Source organism: Heliconius melpomene, chromosome 19 (assembly GCF_056956725.1).
Source record: "Heliconius melpomene rosina isolate 202511_hmr_F chromosome 19, ASM5695672v1, whole genome shotgun sequence".
Lineage (NCBI taxonomy): Eukaryota > Metazoa > Arthropoda > Insecta > Lepidoptera > Nymphalidae > Heliconius > Heliconius melpomene.
Window position 1 is genome coordinate 14,419,276 of NC_140407.1, and position 21,527 is coordinate 14,440,802.

At 31.6% G+C, this 21,527-nt stretch overlaps 1 protein-coding gene across 1 annotated transcript; it reads left to right on the plus strand.

Annotated features, from left to right (window-relative positions):
• The first annotated feature begins 1,131 nt into the window (after positions 1-1,131).
• Positions 1,132-20,467, plus strand: LOC146528971 (uncharacterized). Its single transcript, XM_085203227.1, has 7 exons — positions 1,132-1,502; positions 7,862-8,073; positions 9,972-10,107; positions 14,856-14,989; positions 15,546-15,779; positions 16,565-16,736; positions 17,335-20,467. The coding sequence occupies exons 1-7, from the start codon at positions 1,442-1,444 to the stop codon at positions 17,475-17,477; spliced, it is 1,092 nt and encodes a 363-aa protein (XP_085059353.1). The 5' UTR covers positions 1,132-1,441; the 3' UTR covers positions 17,478-20,467.
• Positions 20,468-21,527: the final 1,060 nt, after the last annotated feature.

Here is a 21,527-nt window from a genome sequence, read left to right on the forward strand (position 1 = left end):
TATGGAGGAATAATTTATGTATATATTATACCTACCTACCTAAATAATTATGTCGACATCTAAATAACTTGAAACTTTGAGTTTAAGCTTAAAAAATTGGTTAAATGTGACTCGACTCGCCCACCGAGGCTTTCATACCAGTTTATTACATATCATTACAGATTATAGGTTAATTGGAAGAATAACTTATAAACGTAGACAAATACATATAATATATTAGGCGTCCATTGAATAAAATGTCAACTCTCAAAAGGGCTGTGCCAGTATTGAAAGGGAGAAGGGCTGATGCGATAAGACCCTTTACCCCATCCTTGACGTTTGGGGATAAATAAACCAAATACACCTTACCTCTTTCATAATATGTGGCTAGTGTGACGCCTAAATAAGAAGATTTTACGGTAATAAAAAGGTCAAAAAGCTGCAAAAGTTTGAAGCATTATAATCCGTTATAATTTTTTTTTTGTTTATTTCTTTTCTTCTTTGAAAATCGTAACGAGTGAAAGAGTTTTCTATATAATATATCAAATGAAATTCTTAATAAGTTATATATCATTATATGTTCTTTAAATATAGCAGAAGGGCTATGCCTCTATTGACATGAGTGGAGAGGAACTGATGCGATAAGATTATTTACCCTATTCTTGACGTTTGTCGGGGGTAAATCAACTAAATACAGTCTTCCTATAGGTTGGGATGAGGATTAAATAGATTAATATGTGGTTTGTGACTACTTTTTCTTCATATTTGTTACAGTTCTGAATTTGATGAATAAAAATATTTATGTATTTTCTCGTTATCGTAGTCATCCAGGCAAGGATATTAGGTTCATTATTGAGATTTCATGTTTGCAGACTTTAAAGCAAATATGATGCGAAATACATTGATATGTACAGTACTCTTCCTCCTATACCTTCGTTCCCCATTCAGATAGTACCGTTCCCCATTTTCCGTTGGATTCTCGAGGCCTCGCATGTTGACTTACGGAACTTCCACGCCGCGCTTTGCCTGGTTACCAGAGCGATGAAATGAAAATATTAAATATTTCATTGCCCCGAGTGGGAATAAAACCCGCAACCGCCACGTTTACAGAGGCACGCTTGTCCCCTTACACTAGGAAGAAAACAATTTCAGAACTTTGTGTTATTACAACAATATTATTTATAACAACATTATTATTTATGACAAGATTTTGTTATGGTTTTTCATACTTTATTTACTTTTGTTTTTTTTTGATACAAAATAAGTGCTTATATTACAAACTTTTAATTAATTTAAAAATTTTATAGACAACTCCGACGAGTAAGTAATTAGTTCAAAATGACTTTTACGAAAAGTTTTAATGTGACCGAGTGAAAATATTTCCTTTATACTAACAAAATTATAGTGAAAATATTTAATATTTTTTGTAATGGTGTGAAAAGTGAAAAAGAAAGCTTGAGGGATGGTGCGTCTTCAGGTGCCATGGTGGTTCACACTGTTCTTATTGTATACTTTGGAAGAAGGTAAGACTTATTTAATTTGTATATTTCTTAAATCACTTTATTTTCGTTGATTTATAGTTGCTAGTCACAAAGTGTGACTTTAATCGCGACTGGTTGTGGAGGAAATGAAATATTTAATATCGCTGAGGGAACCTAGTATTAAGATACTCCGTTCCCCACTTTCTGCCGGATTTTAGAGGCACTGCCTGTTGAGTGGCAGAATTAAACTCCGCGCCTTGCCTCGACACCAGAGCGAAGAAAGGGAAATATAAACGTCAATAAATATTAAATAATAAATATATGTAATTTACATACTATATGCGACATGCTCATTTCCATTTTATTTTGGATAACAATACAATCCACCGTGAATGAACGAATGGCATTAATTGAAATTTTAAACAACTGTATTTGAGTTTGCTGTACATCGAAAATTCTGTGTAAATATTTTACTTTTCAAAAAGACTGATAGACTTACAAATTTAAATAGTTCATAGTTTTTTTATTATTTGTTTATATAAATGATAATATAGGGTATTATCATTTATATATAGGGCCAATGTAAGTGTCCATGTAACGTCACTGGACTTAAGGCTAAACTCTCCAAAGTGAAAACTATGATGATATTATACAATAAGCGATGTTATTAAAATTAATGTTTGTAGATTGTAAGTTTTATAATTGATTAAAAATAATATTATTATAGACTAAGGGGTCATCCATGTGAATTTGATTCCTACTGAAAGATATTAATAGTTATTATTTTTCCGCTATAGTAGACGCCCATTTCTAGCATTGAGCTTCGTCACCCAACACGCTGTTTTAACACTAGAAGCGCCGCCGTCCCATTTTTGACCCAAACGCAAGGTAGATTGTATGTAACTTTTTTATTTGTTAATTTATGTAGATGAAATTTTTTTACTATTACCAATTTTACACCTTTATTTAATTAAAAATATAAATAATTTTATAGCAGTCATACTTTTTGAAAAAAAAATAGGTTTACCTAGAACTGCCGCTGGGTCATTTTTGTCCCGCCATTATTATTTTATTATTTGAGGGTATAATTTGACATATTTTCATGCCTTGGGGACGAGGTGGAGGGGAAAGGGCAATGCGGGGGCGGAAAAAAATTGAATAGTAGGTTTAGCAGTCAATGCCTAAGTTTTTAGGGTTCTGTAGCTTTTAAGGAAAAAAAAACCCTTAAAAGATCATTTTTTTGTCCTTCCCTCTGTATGTGCCTTTATCTCTGGAATGCTTGGAGAAATCGAGTTGATATTCATATGAGTATATGAATATCAACTATATGACGATCTACAGTCCCTTGATTTCCTGGAAAAGCGCCCTTAAAAAAAGATATGACCATTTATATAGTAAAAAACGTGTATTTCGACACTATAAAGGGAATCAAATTAATAAGGTACTTTCAGTTAACTTAGAATTATGAAATTTGGCAGCTTGCATCTACATGTAGTACCAATACAGGAAAAAATCTGAAAACTATACATTTATGTATAAATCTTAAAAAATAATAGCCTGAAAAGTGGGGTAAAATTGGTGTCAATACTAAATTTGGCCGCTAGTCCAAGTGAGGTATCAGATGAAAGGATGACTAAGCTAGGCTTGAATTTCAGAAAAACACTTGATACCAAATGTGGGCAATTGTAGGGTAGGTAGAGGGAACCTGGGAACCTAGTGATATGCACTCCGCTGGCATTTTCCGCCGAATTCTGGAGGCATTACCACGCAATGTTATAAATCATCTGTGATGTATCACTGATGAAGAATATATTAATACAATACTTGGCCTAATGATAATATTAACTAATTTCAATAACTTATAATTTTGTAAGAGTTATTCAGTTAGTTGTCATGACCTTAGAATGTATTTGAAATATTTGATTCTTTCTTTGTGTATTATTTTTTGGTACTTTTATGTTTGTTAAAGAATAAGAATTGATTATTAAAGATGGTCTACATATTTTACGAATTATTATAATAATATTTTTTTGTATTATACTAACAATCAACATAATAAGTAGAATGGGACAAATTTGTCACGACGGCGGTTAAAGGGGGTCTCAATCTTCGGCACTTCTAGTGTTAAATTTGGCCATAAAGCGAAGCCCGTAGTGTCTCAAGTCTAGATTTTCTTTATAAACCGCTAAAAACATGTGAAAAAAAAATGAAATAAATATAGCTTATTATAATAATACACAATTTCTGTCACTCTATTTATAATTTCAGTAACTAATTTAAAATTTATTTATATCAATGTACAAGGAAAGTTGTAAAAAATATTACTTACAAACTAACCGTAAAAGAAAAATCTCTTAGCCTGTCACTTGCATCGTGGTTACTGGACCATGAAGTCTATTTTACGAGTCGGAAAGATAAAATATACGAGTATGCCACAGACGACCTGGAGATAACGATTTAGTTTTTAGTGCAGTTACATTGAAATTATCGAGGCATAATATTTTTTATAGCTTCACGCTTTATCCCGCACACAGCAGAAGAGGAAGAGGGAACCTGGGAAGTTAAACAACTTAAATGGGAATAAACCTGTCGCGTTTAAATTTACTAAAAACTACTAAGGGAATTATTCGGTAAAATCAAACAATAAATATTATATTAGAAAATTTTAAATTAGCCTATTTAACGTTTCGTTTCTAATCAATAATCTAATAAAATATTAATATTTACAAGTCTACGCATATAACGATAACAGGTGTATTTTTTTTCAAGGATTTATAGATCCAATGCATTACTGTGGCTCGAAAGCTAATAAAATGTCAACAAATGGTCTAGTATCGAGTGTCGAAGGTTGAATGTCGAGTGTTGAATGACAAGTGTAAAGTGTCAAGTAGTGTCGACACTCGACACGTCTGCGGTGCTGCTTTGTGGCACACCCTATTCACGCGCACGACCATTTAAATTAGACAAAATTACCACCATTTAAATTACACAATGTCTTTGTATATACATTAAAAATGGTTAAGTGTGAGTTGGACCTTGCCTATCGACTGGCAGCGAGGCTTCCCATTTTAGAATTTTAGATCAACGGGAAGTACAACTTATAAAAGTTAACTAACTTAAGTTTAAAGGCTAATGTGTACTATAAATATAAGTTTGTAATATATTTTTTTCTATGAAATACCTATGAATTGCCACGTTTCAGATTTTCCCTTTCACTCGTATTGTAAGTTTTCACTTTCTACGGGAACTACCCCATACGTTTTGATTAAGTAGCAAATTTCATACAAAATTCAGCAAAATCAATAAATAAATCTTTTCATTGCATCAACTTAGAATCTTCATTATTTTTGTGCTCTAAGGAACAAAAATATTATATATTTTTGTTGCTATATCTAAAAATAGTAATTTAAATATATTTTAATAAGTACTTGAAAAGATTAGTAGCACAGATTTAAAATTACGGTACCTACTAAAAAATCCTTGCTGTGTAAAACAATTGGAAAATCCTTATTTAAACTACGAAAATGCGGGTTGCATTAGGGTTTAATTAATTTTCACATTATCTTAAGTGCTTTGCTTTAAGTGCTTACATTATATGAATAATCCAGTAGTAAAAGCGGGCGAAGCCGCAATAGGGTCGCTAGTATATTATATATTATTCAGCTTGACACCTTCACGCAATCTCGACGTAAATGATTTGACAGACAAACAACAAACTGAACTAGGTGTCGTTTTCACCTTTTGTGGAATATAACCGGAAAAATTACTAATTATTGTAAAATTTTTAAACCAAATATATCTCAACTCTAAATGCTCCTACTAAATTAGGACACGGACTAAATAATATCCACTTGTTTGCAAATTATCAGCTGCACTCAAGCAGTACTTCATCAAGATTATGCAACGGTTAATCTTGGGAGCATTTGGCGTATTATACAAGCTCCTGCAATCCTTTGATTGTGATTTTATGTAGATTAAATGTGGAAATTTTGTATTTATTTATTGTATACTTCTATATTTCTATCCATAAAAAAATTAAAAGACTCTTATTTCAACAATATATTAATGACGCGACTGTAATATATAGTTACTAGTTCTAGATACATATATAAGTCCCTAGAGTTATTTTACTTCCAAATAAGGATATCATGACTACGCCCTAAAGACAATTATCTAAAGCTATAAACGTTCTATTAAGCCACACATATATTTAATTACTATTACGCTGTAAACTGATACGGTCTTTACTAGGAACGAACGTGTAGGAAATGCAGACAGGATGTCATCGACACACCCGTTGCATGACGTGTGAGTTGCCGTTGCACTGACATTTGAGTTTTATACTTGAGTATCAGAATTTTTTTATTATCACGTTGCTTTAGTAAACTTTTTTATATTTTTTTTCACTTTCGCTTCACGCTGTATCCCGCATGTAGCGGGGTTGGCAAAGCTTTCCCCACTTTCTTCCAAATTCTTATTGCGGGTTGAGTGGCCGACATCAGAGCGAAGAAATGAAAATATTATATATTTCTTTAAGTTCTTTTTCTCAAAATTTACATTTTTAAAAGTATTTAATTGAACACATGTTTCATGGTTTTCTAGAATTCTTCCCCTAAGGGTGCAAATAAGGGGTTGAAAGTTTGTAAGGAAAAATCTTTAAAACGCCACCGATTATTATAAAATTTGAAATTGAGACTCTTAAAAATATTTTATTGAGCACGTGTTTCAAAGTTTATTAGAATTCAGCCCTAAGCAATAAGTAAGCGAAGCTGCGCGCGTCCGCTAGTATAATATAATTATCAAATTTCTTTATTTTTAAATATTCCCTATACAACAATACCATTATTAGAAAACAAATATAGGCTCGGTCTTCTGATCTTCACTTCAGCACGATGCACATTGTGAATGAACTAAGCGATTACTGAGTAATGAAGGAACATAGAATATGAGATAAATGAAAGAAATCTTGAAAAGATGATGCCAACCGTTCAAATTACCTTCGAGAACGGGAAACACCGAAAAATGGAATTCTTTTGTAGGCATAATCTTTATTTTTATAATGAAGATGTCAATTAGGTTGTTGTTTCAATTTTTAATCAAAATTTTCCTGGGTTTATAATTTTTTTTGGTATATTTCCAATATTGATTAGAGATTTAGATTTTATTCAAGTGTTTTAGTTTATTCTTAATATTGAAAAATGGATGTAGAGGTTGCGAATTCAAATCAAAAATACATACAGCAGTCAGACACTGTCACTAAACTCTCCCTATTTGCTCTACATTTGAAATTTACATAATTTTAATCTAAAAACCACATTTAACAGCAAACATTTATCCTAAGTTTATACGTCAGTAAATAACATTTAGTATATCAATTTACATGCAGGTCATTTCTCAACTTCCCGTAGGTACCTCGGTGCTAACTTTGCGAAGTTAGAGCACTCAATAGTGTATGTTACATATTAGCTGCCACCTCCGCTCAAACCCACGTAGGGGTGAAGCTTAGCTATTAACTTTGACTCGAGCTTACATTTGAAATATCCATTCTATGTTCATTAGGTGTGAAATAGCAATTTAGAACAACTATTCTATAGGTGGATTCATTAGAATTGGTAGTAGTAGGTATACAAATAAATCTGCTACCTGTATCCCGCACACAGCAGGATAGGCAGAGAAAACCTAGTGTTAAAATTCTCCGTTCCAATTTCCACCGATTTTTTTGAGGTATTGCATGTTGAGTGGCGGAACTCTACGCTGGTCTGTACCTCAAAAGAAAAAAAAGCCGTCTGTCTGTATGTCTCACCGTTCGTCAAGAACATTTGTCTCAAGATCACGTGAATGTGTCAAGCTGAAATTAATATCAAACATGGAGGTGTACGGTCTCTCAGAGCAAAGAAAATAATAAGCTTCTAAGTCAACGCAATCAAAAGATACGAGCGCTCACACATTCTTTTCCTGCATTTTGTATGAAATTCGCCACATAATCAAAATCTCTAGTGTATGTACGATTATGAAATTGAGCAAGAAGTGAGAACTAAAAATAAAGATAGAGAAATTTATAGGTTTATTTATGTCATGGAAAGAAATTATAACACATTTATAAAAAAACTACAATTATAATCACGCAGACTCGGACTTGACCAGTTTCCTTGTAGCTAGAATAAACAAAATGCATATAGTACCCAAGGATGATTTAAATCGACATTTGTTATTTTTATGTATGACAAATTAATTACGTTACAACCACATTTATTTTATAATAAAATACTTTGTATTTTGTACAAATTACGATGAAAATTAAATTGTAATATTTTAATATAAAGCACTCACCAAATGGTCGTACAAAATTATAATAACCGCACATTTCATAACACGATATAAATGAAACAAGTGTTTTCCAGGAAGCGGGCAAGCAACAGATATAGATGTGCGTATTTCAGCGCCGAGCTGGGTGGCTCGCGGGGGGTCCGCCACCTTGCGATGCCTTCACCAAGTGCCGCCACAGCTGCTGTATAAAGTCGAATTCTTAAGATCTGGATCGAAACTGCTACAATATGTAAGGGAGAGGAACCCACCCTATACAAATTACACCTTTCCAGGAGGCAAGCTTAATGTGAGTTGATGTTCTTTAAATTTCCGCACCCGAGAGCTATTAGTGAACTGAGTGAACATTTCTATATTTATAGCCTAAAGATAAATACCTTGAGGCCCTAGTGGGGTAGGAGTATACCTAAGCGTGTGATTGTAACGCAACCGTGGTGGGTTCGATCCCCATTCGAGAACGGATTATTATTTATTAATATTTTCAATTATTCGTTCTGATACTAAAAGCGCGGCGTTAAGTTCCGTCACTCAACAGGCAATGCCTTGAAAATTCGTTGAAAAGTGGGGAATTGAGTGTCTTAACACTAAGTTGTCTCTGTCTATCCTGCTTTATGCAAGACAGCAAATGAACGTTTTGCGTTAAGTTAATTAATCTAAAATATTCATGATAAATAATTATATTTCTATTTGGAATGAGTTTATAACATCTCATCTTAATATAGTCTTATTTATGTTAATATTTTTTTTAATATATTATGTAAATTTTATAAATTAATTGAATAAATATATACTACTTTTATATATCACATAAAAATTATGACAGATTAGACAATTATAAAGAACTAGCAGACGCGCGCAGCTTCGCCCGTTTATTTGCACCTTTAGGGATGAATCCTAATAAACCATGAAACACGTGTTCAATGAAATATTTTTAAGAGTTTAAATTTCAAATCTTATAAAAATCGGTGGCGATTTAAAATTTTTTCGATACAAACTTTCTACCCCTATTTCATCCCCTTAGGAGTCGAATATTGCAAATTCTTAGCTTAGCTTTAGATTCTTAGCAAGCACATACGTCCTATAAGTAGTTCCTATGCAAAATTTGAGATTCCTAGCACATGTAGTTTCTGAGATTTCGTGATGAGTGACTGACCTTTCGATTTTATATATATAGATGTATGTCTGATTTTTAATGCAATGTATATGGGTTCGATTCCCGTTCGCAGAATAGCACATTCTGGCAGAAAAATAGCAACAATAAATTTACATAGTATTTCACAACTATTTAAAATAGATTTCCGCCACCACCGCTAAGCATAATACCCTTTGGAATGCATTCAAAATGGTTTCTGTTTTAACGAAAGCTTCGCAACCACAATAATTATTAGTCAAAACATACATTTCAGAAAGTTTTCACGTTCGTAATACTAAAAGTATATACACGTTAAACATTTTGTACCAGCAAATACTATAAAGTTAGGTTTAGCTGTGATATGTACATACGTAGAGACGCCATTTTGTTGAGCTAATTTGAATTGTTAGTACATTTCTGTTTGTATTACGCAAATATATTCTAATCCACTATTTGACTACTGTTTCATATTTCAAATAAGGAACCTTATAATATTATGCAGAATTTCTGAGCTTTCAAACTATTATTACTATTACTACAACTTACTATTACTTTATTCACTGATATAAAAAAAATATAAATATCTAATAAATACGACTATGTTTATATATTAATACATCGTTCAATTATAACAGTTCATTTCTTCGCTCTGGTGTCAAGGCAAAGCGCGGCGTTAGGTTCCGCCACTCAATAGGCAATGCTTCCAGAACGCGGCGGAAAGTGAGGAACGTAGTGTCCTAACACTAGGTTCCTTTAACTACCCTGCTGTTTGTGGGATAGAGCGTGAAGCTTATTAAAAACGAAAATCTGTAGTAAAAAGTAAGAATATAGCAATGATATCAGTGATGATACATTGCCATTTTTATATGTTCTAGTGCCTATTATTTAAGTTGCAAAATGTCATTAGCGCGTAGAAGAAACATACTTGAAGCACATTTCCTATAGACCAAATTTGAGATTATTTCATGTTGAGTTTTGTAGTTCTATTTTTATTATAGAAATATTTTCATTTTCATTTTAAAAATTCAATATTTTAAAGTAAATTCCTATTGCAGATGTCTCTAGTGACGGAGAATTCTATTACGCTTGATAATTTGGACCCGACTGCCTCCGGGCTGTACTGGTGCGAGGTCTCCCTCGAGACGCCGATCTTTACTGCTGCTTCGCCTCCACATCAATTGACTGTTGTGTGTAAGTGAATTGTGTCATACAAATAGAAATATGTTTACTATAAATCTACTAAGCATTTTAGAAAATATATAACTATAATACGAATATGTAAGTACGTAAAAAAATCTGTAATTAGCTATTTTTATATTTGTTACTTAAAAGTATCTCACATTTAAAGAGACAATAGTCTATACCTTAATGATTAACCTTCGAGTGGGCACACCCTAATATTTCACATAAAGGGCGGACATCATCCGTTTTACGACAGCAAGTTTTACAATAAACATTGCTTCGGTTGACATTTTACTGACCAACACAAGTAGAAAATGGGGGGAATTACTAATATAAGTACATACATATATGCAAATAATTAAATAATTTCAAGTTTTATTTATGAAAAAATATATAATTTATAATTATCATAATGACATTTATATATTATAAATACGAGTATTATTTTATAAGTGAGGAACAAGGAATATGTTTAGAGGAACCATCAACGTTGTTTGATTTTAAGGAATTTATTGATTGTACAACTAGTTACAATCATCTGATGGAGAATTTGAATAATTGCAATTAGTGACTATTATTTGCGTTACAGAATTTCATTAGCACGTGAAATGGACACATTTCATTTACATTCTTCATTTTCCCTATGGGAACATTATTAAAGCATTAACCTCACACTCTAAAAAGAAAAATATTATATGGAAGCGTTTAAAATGTGATTTATGAAAGGAATTTTTGAAGGGGCACGGATACGAGTCCCACTATGTTGACATTTTTATATTTTTAAAAATACCTTTCTTTTTAGTCCGTACTTTGACGTAGCTAAAACAAGACTAGGGACAAGTCCATTCGTTCTCTACCTACCTACCTACCTTATTTCTAAAGACTATTCCCAACATGACATAATCCAATACCGACCTTATAAGACTAATTGATTATATGAAATATATATAAACACTCCCTCGAGTCATAAAATGAAATATCACAACCATCGTAGATATAATAATTTAATATCAACTTCAATAATTTCAATAGTTTAATTTAGTCACTTAATAGTTTTCTCCCTACAGTTATTAGTATATTCCATTTCAAGAGGAAAATTGAAATATTTTCACGTGGAAATTTATCACGTGAAATTTTGATTAAACGCCAGCATACTTCGCCAATAAGGTTTAGGTAACCGAGTTATCGTAAAACGCTTTGCCTGAGGCAGAATTTAGCGTCAATCGGAAAATTTGATCGCCTTTATTTAAAGAAAATACAGATTTTAACTTAATCGGCCATTTTCATTTAATGCTTAATTAAAATTGTTAAATATAGCTTTAGCATTACATTTGTTTCAAAAGTAGAAAACAAAGTGATTTGTCATTATAAAAACTCTTGATATCTAGCAATCGTTATCTAAATAGTTGTTAGGGTTCTCTTTGTTCTCCGATAAAATTTTACAGAACATGTCAGAGCAAGTCACAGTATATGGTCGTTGCGCTTGCCAAAACCGCTATGTGTTTTTAGTCAAGTTTTCAGGAGAGACAACAAAACTATCTTATTTATTAAATAATAGCTTTATCAAAAAATTATAAATGGAGTATGGTGACAAAATATATTATGCTTAAACTGAGATACAAGCGAAAATGATAAAATGTACCCTTCATCTGCAATAATTTTTTTTAACCATTTTGATGCACATATCAGAATTGTCTTGTAACCACCATTTCTTACAAGTGAAAAATATGCACATATCAGTTTTGTAAAAGAACATAATCGGATTTATTTAGTGTTATTATGAGGATAACAAAAATGTATTAAACTTAAAACAAATATGTATACTAATGATTAGTAATGATGAACGTAAGGAATTGTGGTTTGGCGCTTTTTTACGTAAAAATGGTTAATCTGATAACGATAAAACAGTACGGTACGTTATATTAGTCCTATGGTTATTAATACTAATAATGTTTAATAGAAAACTTGAAGGGTTGTTAGAAAGTGGTTAGGAAAGGTTTATAGATAGACTAAGCCTTTAATGTTTATTCCTTAAATAACTAGGTAAATTTGAAGTAAATAAAAAGCGAATTCAATAAGTATTGCAATAAATTTTATCAAGATAATTAAAACTAAATTTAAGTAACACAGTCGCTTTCGTGCCGCACATATACATGAACGTATTTATCGTTACTACAGTATCCCTTTGCCTCGAACTCGAATATGGATGACCAAGAAATAACGCCGCGCGCACACTCGTGCCAGGGCTTAATGTCTGAAATTAAGTTCAGCTAAAAAGCTGTTAGGCGAGCTCTGTCTTCTTTGGTCATCCACAAGTCGAGTGGGTCAGATGACATCTCTCCTTTAGTGCTCCTGAGCTGTCACCTGTGCTAATGGGTCTGTTTTGGCACTCTTATTCAATCGGTATAGTCCCAGACTTGTGGAAGAGCGCTCTTATCCACCTGATCTCCAAGAAAGGCGATGGTTCCGATCTATCTAACTACAGGCCTATTGCCACCCTCGCTCTTGAAAGTGATGGAGAGCATTATCAATGGCCAGCTTTTGATTTAACTGGAGAATCACTGATTGATGTTAATCAATCAGTAATCTGTCGTTAGACAGTCAATATGGCTTCCGCCATGGTCGCTCAACCAGTGACCTTCTGGTTTACCTAATCCACCGGTAGGCTACGGCTATTGAAAGCAAGGAATAGGGTCTGGCAGTTAATTTGGACATGGCGAAGGTCTTCGATCGCGTGTGGCATGAGACGCTCCTTGCAATACTTCCATCCTATGGCTTTCCGAGAGTTTATGCAAGTGGATCGCTAGCTTTCTCACTGGGTGCAGCCTCAAGGTAACTGTTGATGGTTTTTGCTTGGAGTACATGCCCGTGAACGCTGTCCCCCAAGGCTGTGTGCTGTCCCCTACGCTGTTTCTTCAGATTATCAATGACATGTTAGAGGATTCTAGAATATGCGTTCTTCTTGTTTTGGTATGCTTTTACTTTCTTTGTGTACCTTATATTCTTTTAGTGACAAATTTTCTTTGAATACGGTGCACATGCCAAATTAAAACTTTATCAGCTTCCAATTTAATGTAAATAGTTCTCTTTATTGTATCCTCCTCATTTTTCTGGCTTCACTTTTTAATCGACTTCAGTGAAGAGGACGTTGTCAAGTCGAGTGTATTTTTTTTATATTTGTTACCTCAGACCTTTACTGGTCTTTACTTTGATTTGGTCTATTTCTGACAATTTTATCCATGACAAAATCATATAAGTCTTAAATATGGAATGAAAGAATAACTCAATATCATGCTAACCGATTTCGATGATTCTTTTTTTATTGGAAAGGATAGTCTTATGAGAGTTTGGTTATGTTCTAATTATGGGATCCAGTGGAAGTCGGTTTTTTTAAATTGTTATACTTATTGTGTACTTCAAATATGTGTCGTGCACTTGCTCTGCAGTAATGATTAAACTTGAACTCTTGGCAATAAGCCTAAAACCATTCTCACAGGCTTCTTACAGAAGCTGACTTACAAGAAGGATTTCTTGGTTTACTTTCAGAAGATGATTCTGGTTTGGTGGCATACAATTGCTTAACCCATGTATTAAGTTCGTATCGTTAGTTAAGTGTCTTCTACAATTGTATTAAGTACGTACTCTCTGCTTCGTATTAAAGTCGCGCTTTTTTTATCGTTGTATATTTCATCAATATCCATCTCCTTGAAGCTAAGCTCCAGCTTGTTTATCTAGTATGAAGTGACCAGTTCCGAGTTCGGTTGACTTTCGGCTTACAAATTCTCCAGTAGCTTTATCTAGGTACAAATGAATCGTATTTTCAACCAATACTATACTTGCTCGCTCTGAATCTGCTATTTCCATCGACAGTCGCTGAGATTTGAGCTCTTTCTCATTATATACCGATAAGACAGAAGTGGAAGGGACATACTCAACCTGATCCTCCAAAAGTTCTGTACCAAAAAAATCTGTATCACAAGGCTCGAGTGACGGTTCCCCTTAATGTATTACATTACATAATGTAATAACATTTCGCATCGGATCATTGCTGCTGGGTCATAACATAACGAATTTGTCATTGCCAAAAATAAAAATGAAGTGCACATATCGATTTTGTTAAATCGACTTCCAGACGGAAATACTATATATTTGTTTTTGTAGGCTATGCAGAGTACTATTTTAATGCTATTTATCGAATAAAAAAAAAATCAAAAAAATACACATAACGGTTTTGGCAGGCGCACCGACGATATGTATGTACGTAGTTTTATTAGAATATGCTTTTAATGTTATTCTTGAGAACAATTTATGTTAACGTTTATTTCTTTTATTAAAAATATCGGAAATATTTGTTAAGGAATTTTCAATTAAAATTACTAATTGCGACCGATAGATAGCCAATAGGTCGATAAGTTCACATTTTCCTTGACAACAAAGGAGATTTTCTAAGAAAGACTTCGTGGTTAGTTCATTGTAAAATGGATTTAAATGTTTTCATATGGGAATATTTATTTTATTGTGGCTCTGTGGACAAGTGCTTATATACACTATACTACTATGGTTGGGAGTTTAATTCCGTTTAAGGTTTTTTTAGCTTCACTCGATATATGTATAGTGCACATAGCAGGAAATGCAGAGAGAACCAAATGTTAAACACTTCATCAAAGTGTAATCTATATAATATATATATTTTATATAATGAAAGTAGTTTTTAATTTATTTGTTTACTAATTAAATATCATTATATCTTACAACAGATTCTCAAAAACACCCACCCATCATTACATTCGGAAAACCAGACGTAGTAGTGGGAGGGCTTTTACGTGCAAACTGCACGTCAGCCCCCGCTGCTCCAGCCCCAAGATTGACTTGGTATATTGATAATGAAAAGGTATGGATATTTTTATTATTTATCTATAATATCAAATAGTTTTGTTATAAAAATCATCAATCAAATCATTCCTTTTTACACATTATAATATAGTCATATTTACTTAGCTCAAGCGCGTACCTGTAAACGCTACAGTTGAGGGTTCGATTCCTACTCAGAGTAATTAAATATAGCGAGGAATAAACAAATATTTTTTTAATTTCTCCGCTTTAGTATCAAGGCAAAGCACGGCGTTGTGTTTCGCCACTACACACAATGTCTTGAGAATTCGGCAGAAGGGGGAATGAATGGTCTTAACACTAAGTTCCCTCTGCCTTTCTTTCCTTCCTGGTATATGCGAGATAAAGCGTGAAATTAAAAAGGTAATTATAAAATCTTGTACTTACTTAATGTTATTTGTTCTCAATTATCCTTATTTCTTTTACAAAGCCGTTCAATTATAAAATGACTTAAACAAAAAGAGCAAAAATTGTTGATTCAAATCTCATCAGTCCAGGGATATTTACAATAATTTTAATTATTTACAACATTTACCATATTTATTATCATATTTTAGGTTCCAGAAGAATCAATAAAATATTTTTCTTATCGAGTATCTAGTTCTACAAGGACAAAAGGCGGAAGTGGATATCGGCATAGGAAGCACCAACACAGATATATAGCCCCAGAATTCAATTATACTGCTAAATACTGGGCTTTAGTTAGTGAGACTACGACGGCACCTCAACTAAATTTGACCAAACAGAGTAAATGTACATTGAAAGATGGACATAGTGAAGATCACATGAAGGTATGGTTTTTTTAAGTTTTCATCTGTATCCCGCATATAGCAGGTTAGACAGAGGGAACCTAGTTCTAAGACATTCAGTACTTTCCACCCAAATTTCAAGACATTGCGTATTGAGTGACGGAAGTCGACAGCACGTTTTATTTTCTTACAAGTGCGAAGAAATGAAAATAATTAACTTCCTCAAATAAGAATCGGAACAACAAACAACCATGGCGTTTACATTCTGACGATTTGCCTGCGCCACAGTCGCCACAGTAAAATAAATTTAAGATTTTTTGTTCAATGCTGTATCCTGCAAATTGTAGAGGGAACTTGGAAACTTAGCGTTAAGACATTCCGTTCCCATTAAGACACTAACGATCTTCAATTTTGGCAGAATTCTCTATTCTGACGTCTAAAACAATTTCTATGGCTTTTTTCGCTAAAACAATCACATTTATTTAGTTCTACGAAAAGATGTAGATTTTCTATTCTTATTTATACGTATTATTTTCTCGTACAATAAGTTTTCGGATTATTAACTTAATACTGTTAATATTTTATTTATTTACTATTTTATGTTATATTTTATTATTCTTTGAATTTATTATGTCACAGATATCAAATATCAATAACGTCCTTGAATCTAAACTACTGACAAATTTGATTTCTGAATTAAAATTAAATGTAATTTTTAGACTAATATTTATCTCTTCTCTCTTCTCAAGATGCCACAAAATACCATTCAAATAATACTATTTAAGCTCTTTAAGATCCATTCGTAAAATGGTAATATTGTTGTATAGGTTCGAGAAAAACCTAGGGAGCCTATACCCCCTCCGATATCGCTTTGGGTATCTATAGCTGAACTACGAACACCAGCACATGGAAAGCTACTCCTCACTTGTACCGCGACGATCCCTGATGAAGTGGGCCCAGGAGAGAAATTTGCTGATGTTAAAAAACAAACTGTTACAGGTATTTTTCTATTTTTTTATAAACACGTAAAATATACAATGCATTGATATAAAATATGCTTAAAAGGCAGAAATTGTAAAGATTTTGACAGAAATAAAATAATAGAATTGATATTAATATCTTAAAGTGCTTTCTCTCGTCAAATGAATATTCTTTGCAACGCCTTTTAGGAGCGAAGTTTTATAATAACCTTTCCACAGACATACTAACAACAATAGTTAAAATAATATAATAACACATACATAGTTTATTTGGCATTAGAACGTCTTTTATAGACTCCAATGATAAAATTCCACGATTTTAAGCCTTTCATAAGTGTTATTTTATATGCAGATATACGTATAATAATAACCTATATTTTGTTAGACTATTAATTATATAAAATATACTATTAATTATATATAAGCACGGATACAATAATAATATTTCATATTAAATATAAATCATGGGCTGTACACATCAAAACTTAGTTTGTTTAAACGTAGGCCAAACTTCTTGCATCCATTAAAACTATAACGATGAAAATCCACAAACAATTTTAAAGCAAACTTTAGTTTGAGATGAGTCTAGAACGTGAAAACTTAATATTCCATTTCAGTGGCCGTGAACGAGCTCAGTTTGAAAAGACCAAGAACGGAAAACTCCCACGCCAACGCGACATCCTCGAAAATACACTACCACCCTATTCTCTTAATCGGTTACGGAATTTTAATTAATGAGCTTCGACAGATTCTATACTAATTATTATTTTTTGTAAAAAAAATCTCTTAGATTTATTAGTGGAAATAAGTCATTCCATTTCATTCTTACATTTTTTTTCTATATCTTTGTAACATCATAGATATATTTCATTATGGTGTTATCTATGTCTATACTTATATAATTGAATCAAAATTTTCGTAATAGATTTAAAGTTTTGCCTTATTTTACAGTTTAATGTTAGTAAAATATTTTTTTATATGCTAACTAATATTTAGTGTAGTTTGATGTAATTTAAGCGTCAATGACCATTTCCTTGTTATTATTTGTAAAATGGTTTTTGTAATTCCAATATTTGTTTTCCACGAATTTACCTTGCGTATTTTTACTATAGTCGTCTATAGTAAAAATTTTAAAGCTCTGGCTTTAACAAGCGCAATAAACACGTAAAAATATTTTATTTCACTTTAAAATATGTATATTTTATATACATTCAGTATATGGAAAAAGAAAAATAAAGGTATATTTGGTTCGTCTTTTAGCGTTATTGTATTACGAGAGTTTATTATAAAATTTTATTATTTCATGTTAGAGTTGTATGTATTCACTATTCCGAGCTTTTCACAGTCAATTTCCTTGCACTTTCAAACAGGGTTCCACAAAATATTTTTGTTATTATTTATATTTAATAATATATGTTAATTTTACATTATATACATACATATTCATAGCATTAAATAAAAGCAAAAAATAACATTTGAAATTCTTTAAGTAAGATATTTTTCTATTTTTTAACATATTAAATAAGTTTTATCTGACACTTTTATACGTTTTCTACTAAAGAATGACATCTTGATAATATCTTAGTACTAACGCAATATAACTTATATTTTTACATTTACATTTTAATCGTATTTTTATTGAATTAATTTAACAATTAAATACAATGTAAGTATATAATGTAAGATTAAATATTTGAAATGATTTCAATATTGTCCCCTTTATAAAACCTCACTGTACCTGACCTAAACTATCGTTGTTAGTCATAAAAATAATAAGCTTAAGTTAAGAAATAATTATTTTAAAATACTTTAAATTGTTTAATGGCTCCTTAATTTGATTAATGAAATTGAAAAAAATATATTAAATGGATGTTAATATTTATTTATTAATATTAATCTTTAAATATTTCTGGTCTCTATTATTAATTCGTTTTAAGTCTAGGAAAATCAAAAGAAAATTTGTTATTTATTGAATAAAATAACACAAAATGTAATTCAAATGTACTAATTATCAATGATATGTAAACAAATATAAAGTAAAACAGTTTACAATATATAAATTGAAATGGTATTTCGACAAAAGATTTTTATATCGACATCAATCGTGTGTCGGTGGCTTCGGGATTGCTTCCGATTGAAAATTTCGGTTCATAGCTTACTATAGCCGCACCAATTTACAAGACATCGCCAAAACTTTACAGATGTAGTAAGAATAAAATTGAAAATTGATGGGAAAGTGGGGAACAGAGTGTCATAACACTAGGTTCCCTCTACCTTCCCTGCTATTTGCAGGATATACCGAAAAGTTACAAAAATATTTTAGGGTTCATCCAATGAAATGATCGTCAAGCGTTATTTTAACTTTTAAACACGTTAAATAATAATTGAATACGTATAACATTATATTTATAAAAAGCAATGCGTGTCTATAACAGATATTTAGTGTCTTTCCCTGATATTGCCATATTGAAACAATTATCTCTCTCAAATTTGTTGTTCATGTAATAATTTGCAGAAAAGATCTAAATTTAGTTTAAATAAATCTTTTATTATAATATTTTTTTATTAAAAGAACAATATTCTACAGATATTTTAATATCTTTATAATCTTGCAATGTCGTTATAATTGATAAATGTTTACTTTGAAATTTTTCACATCAAAATCAGTAAAATCATCTAGATATTGACAAAAATACTATAGTAAACAATGATCTTACCTTTTGAGCTTACAACTAACGAAATAAGATGGCAAAGAGTTCTTTCTAAACTTCTATAATAAGCTTGCCTTGTCCTTTCAGTTTGCGATAGTGTGATAAAAATATTAGATTAAAGTATATGTATGTATGTATTCGTATTCAATGTGAATAGAGTTAATGCATAGTTATAATTGCCGATAAGATTCGTATATAACTTTCACCTTTATAGTACAAGAGTCGGCTGCTTGAAATATAAATGAGTTCGTAAAGTTAATACAAAAGTGAAAAGGAACTAATATTTTCATAAAATTATGGATAAAGATTAAATTTCACATTTTTATATAATATTTTGAGAATAAAATTATAATTTGTATGAGAGAGAGAGAGAGATGAGATTTCTTTCAAACCAAAAAAACACACCAAGCTCTTGGACTATAAAATGAAAATGAACTAAGAATCTTGTACGGTGTTAAATGTCTTCCTGCAGCTCTTTACACTGACTTGTAGAGAATTTATTTGTTAGGCTAATTGAGGTGATATGTCAAATGTATATAGCCAAATATATTTTGAAATAGATCAGTCATTGTGAAAATTAATTATTTAATGCAGCATAGAATATATTTAAGAAAATAATATCCATGTGTGAGACCGACAATCGCTTTAATACATTGTTAAAAATTATAGATTGTGGGTTCGAATCTTACTAGAGACATTTTTTGTAATAAAAAATAAAAAAATATATATATATTTACTTCTTAAATGAAATTTTAGAAAATTTCTCCATTATAAAAGATTAAACGCTATAATTAATAAATATTTACAAGAAGCCAGATTCGAATCTGTTTCCTTCACTTGTCAAAATATTGCAAGTGCCGTGAGCTACGGAACGAATGTTTGAAATTTTGTTAAAATTAATAAATACAATTGTCTATGGCATAAAGCGATTGTTGGTATAAGAAATATTTTTATTTATCCTCGGGCCATTTTCAAGTAAATAAATAATATTTACGTTCATGGTTGTACAATGTGGTGAAATAAAAGCTTTTGAAGCAAATATTGTTTTATTTTCATATATTTTTTATTTATTTTTTTAATTCAAAAGAAGTAGAATGAAATGCTGCGTGTACTGTTGCAAACGTTGGCCCTTAATATTTTTTTATAAGCGTAATTTATAATCTATTTATTTGAAATACCAGTATATAGAAAATGTGAAAAGCTAAAAAATACGTAAGTAAATGAAATGAATGAAAGAATATTTTTCCCGTTATAGAAAATCAATAATATTTTAGTCTTAACATGCGACAGGTTGTAGGTCAGATTCCCACTCGACGTAACGAAATATTAAATATTTTCATTTCCTCGCTCTAGAAACTAGTTGAGTCCCGCCACACAACACGCAATGCCTGCCTATCCCGCTATGTGCGGGATACAACGTGAAGCTAATAAAAGAGTCTTAACACTAGATTCTCCTAGTCTAACCTACATATATAATCTATATATATAAAAGGACTTGTCCTCACTGACTGACTAACCGCTGTGCGTAGAAACGTGAAATTTGGACAGATGTTTACTTTCATAATCTGGACATCTACTAAGAAGGGATTTTGAAAAATTTTTATCCTAAAGGGATAAAATAGGGGTTCAAAGTTTGTATGGAAAAAAAATTAAATCGGCACCGATTTTTATAAAATTTGAAATTTAGATTTTTAAAAATGTTTAATTGAACACGTGTTTCATCGTTTTCTAGAATTCTTCCCCTAAGGGTGCAAATAAGGGGTTGAAAGTTTGTATGGAAAAATGTTCAAATCGCCACCGATTTTTATAAAATTTGAAATTTAGACTCTTAAAAATATTTCATTGAACACATGTTTCATGGTTTATTAGAATTCACCCCCTAAATAAGCTAGCGAAGCTGCGCGCATCCGCTAGTTATATATATAACTTGAGAAATGTGCAAAGGTAAGAAAAACCTAACCGTGTTTCGTTTAGCCGCTTATACTGAAATATTTTCCCTAAAGCGGTTTGAGGCATTTCTGATTTGGCAATGCGAGCGTTTTATCATACCCGTTTGTCAGCATTTTTATCCTTTATACGGCGTGAGCTTGTCACTTTTG

Excerpts from the sequence above, each read along its gene's own strand:
- LOC146528971 (XM_085203227.1), top strand. The coding sequence starts at position 1,442 with ATGGTGCGTCTTCAGGTGCCATGGTGGTTCACACTGTTCTTATTGTAT. Across the intron at positions 1,503-7,861 it reads ATTGTATACTTTGGAAGAAG|GAAGCGGGCAAGCAACAGAT; the intron begins GTAAGACTTATT and ends AGTGTTTTCCAG. Across the intron at positions 15,780-16,564 it reads ATAGTGAAGATCACATGAAG|GTTCGAGAAAAACCTAGGGA; the intron begins GTATGGTTTTTT and ends ATTGTTGTATAG.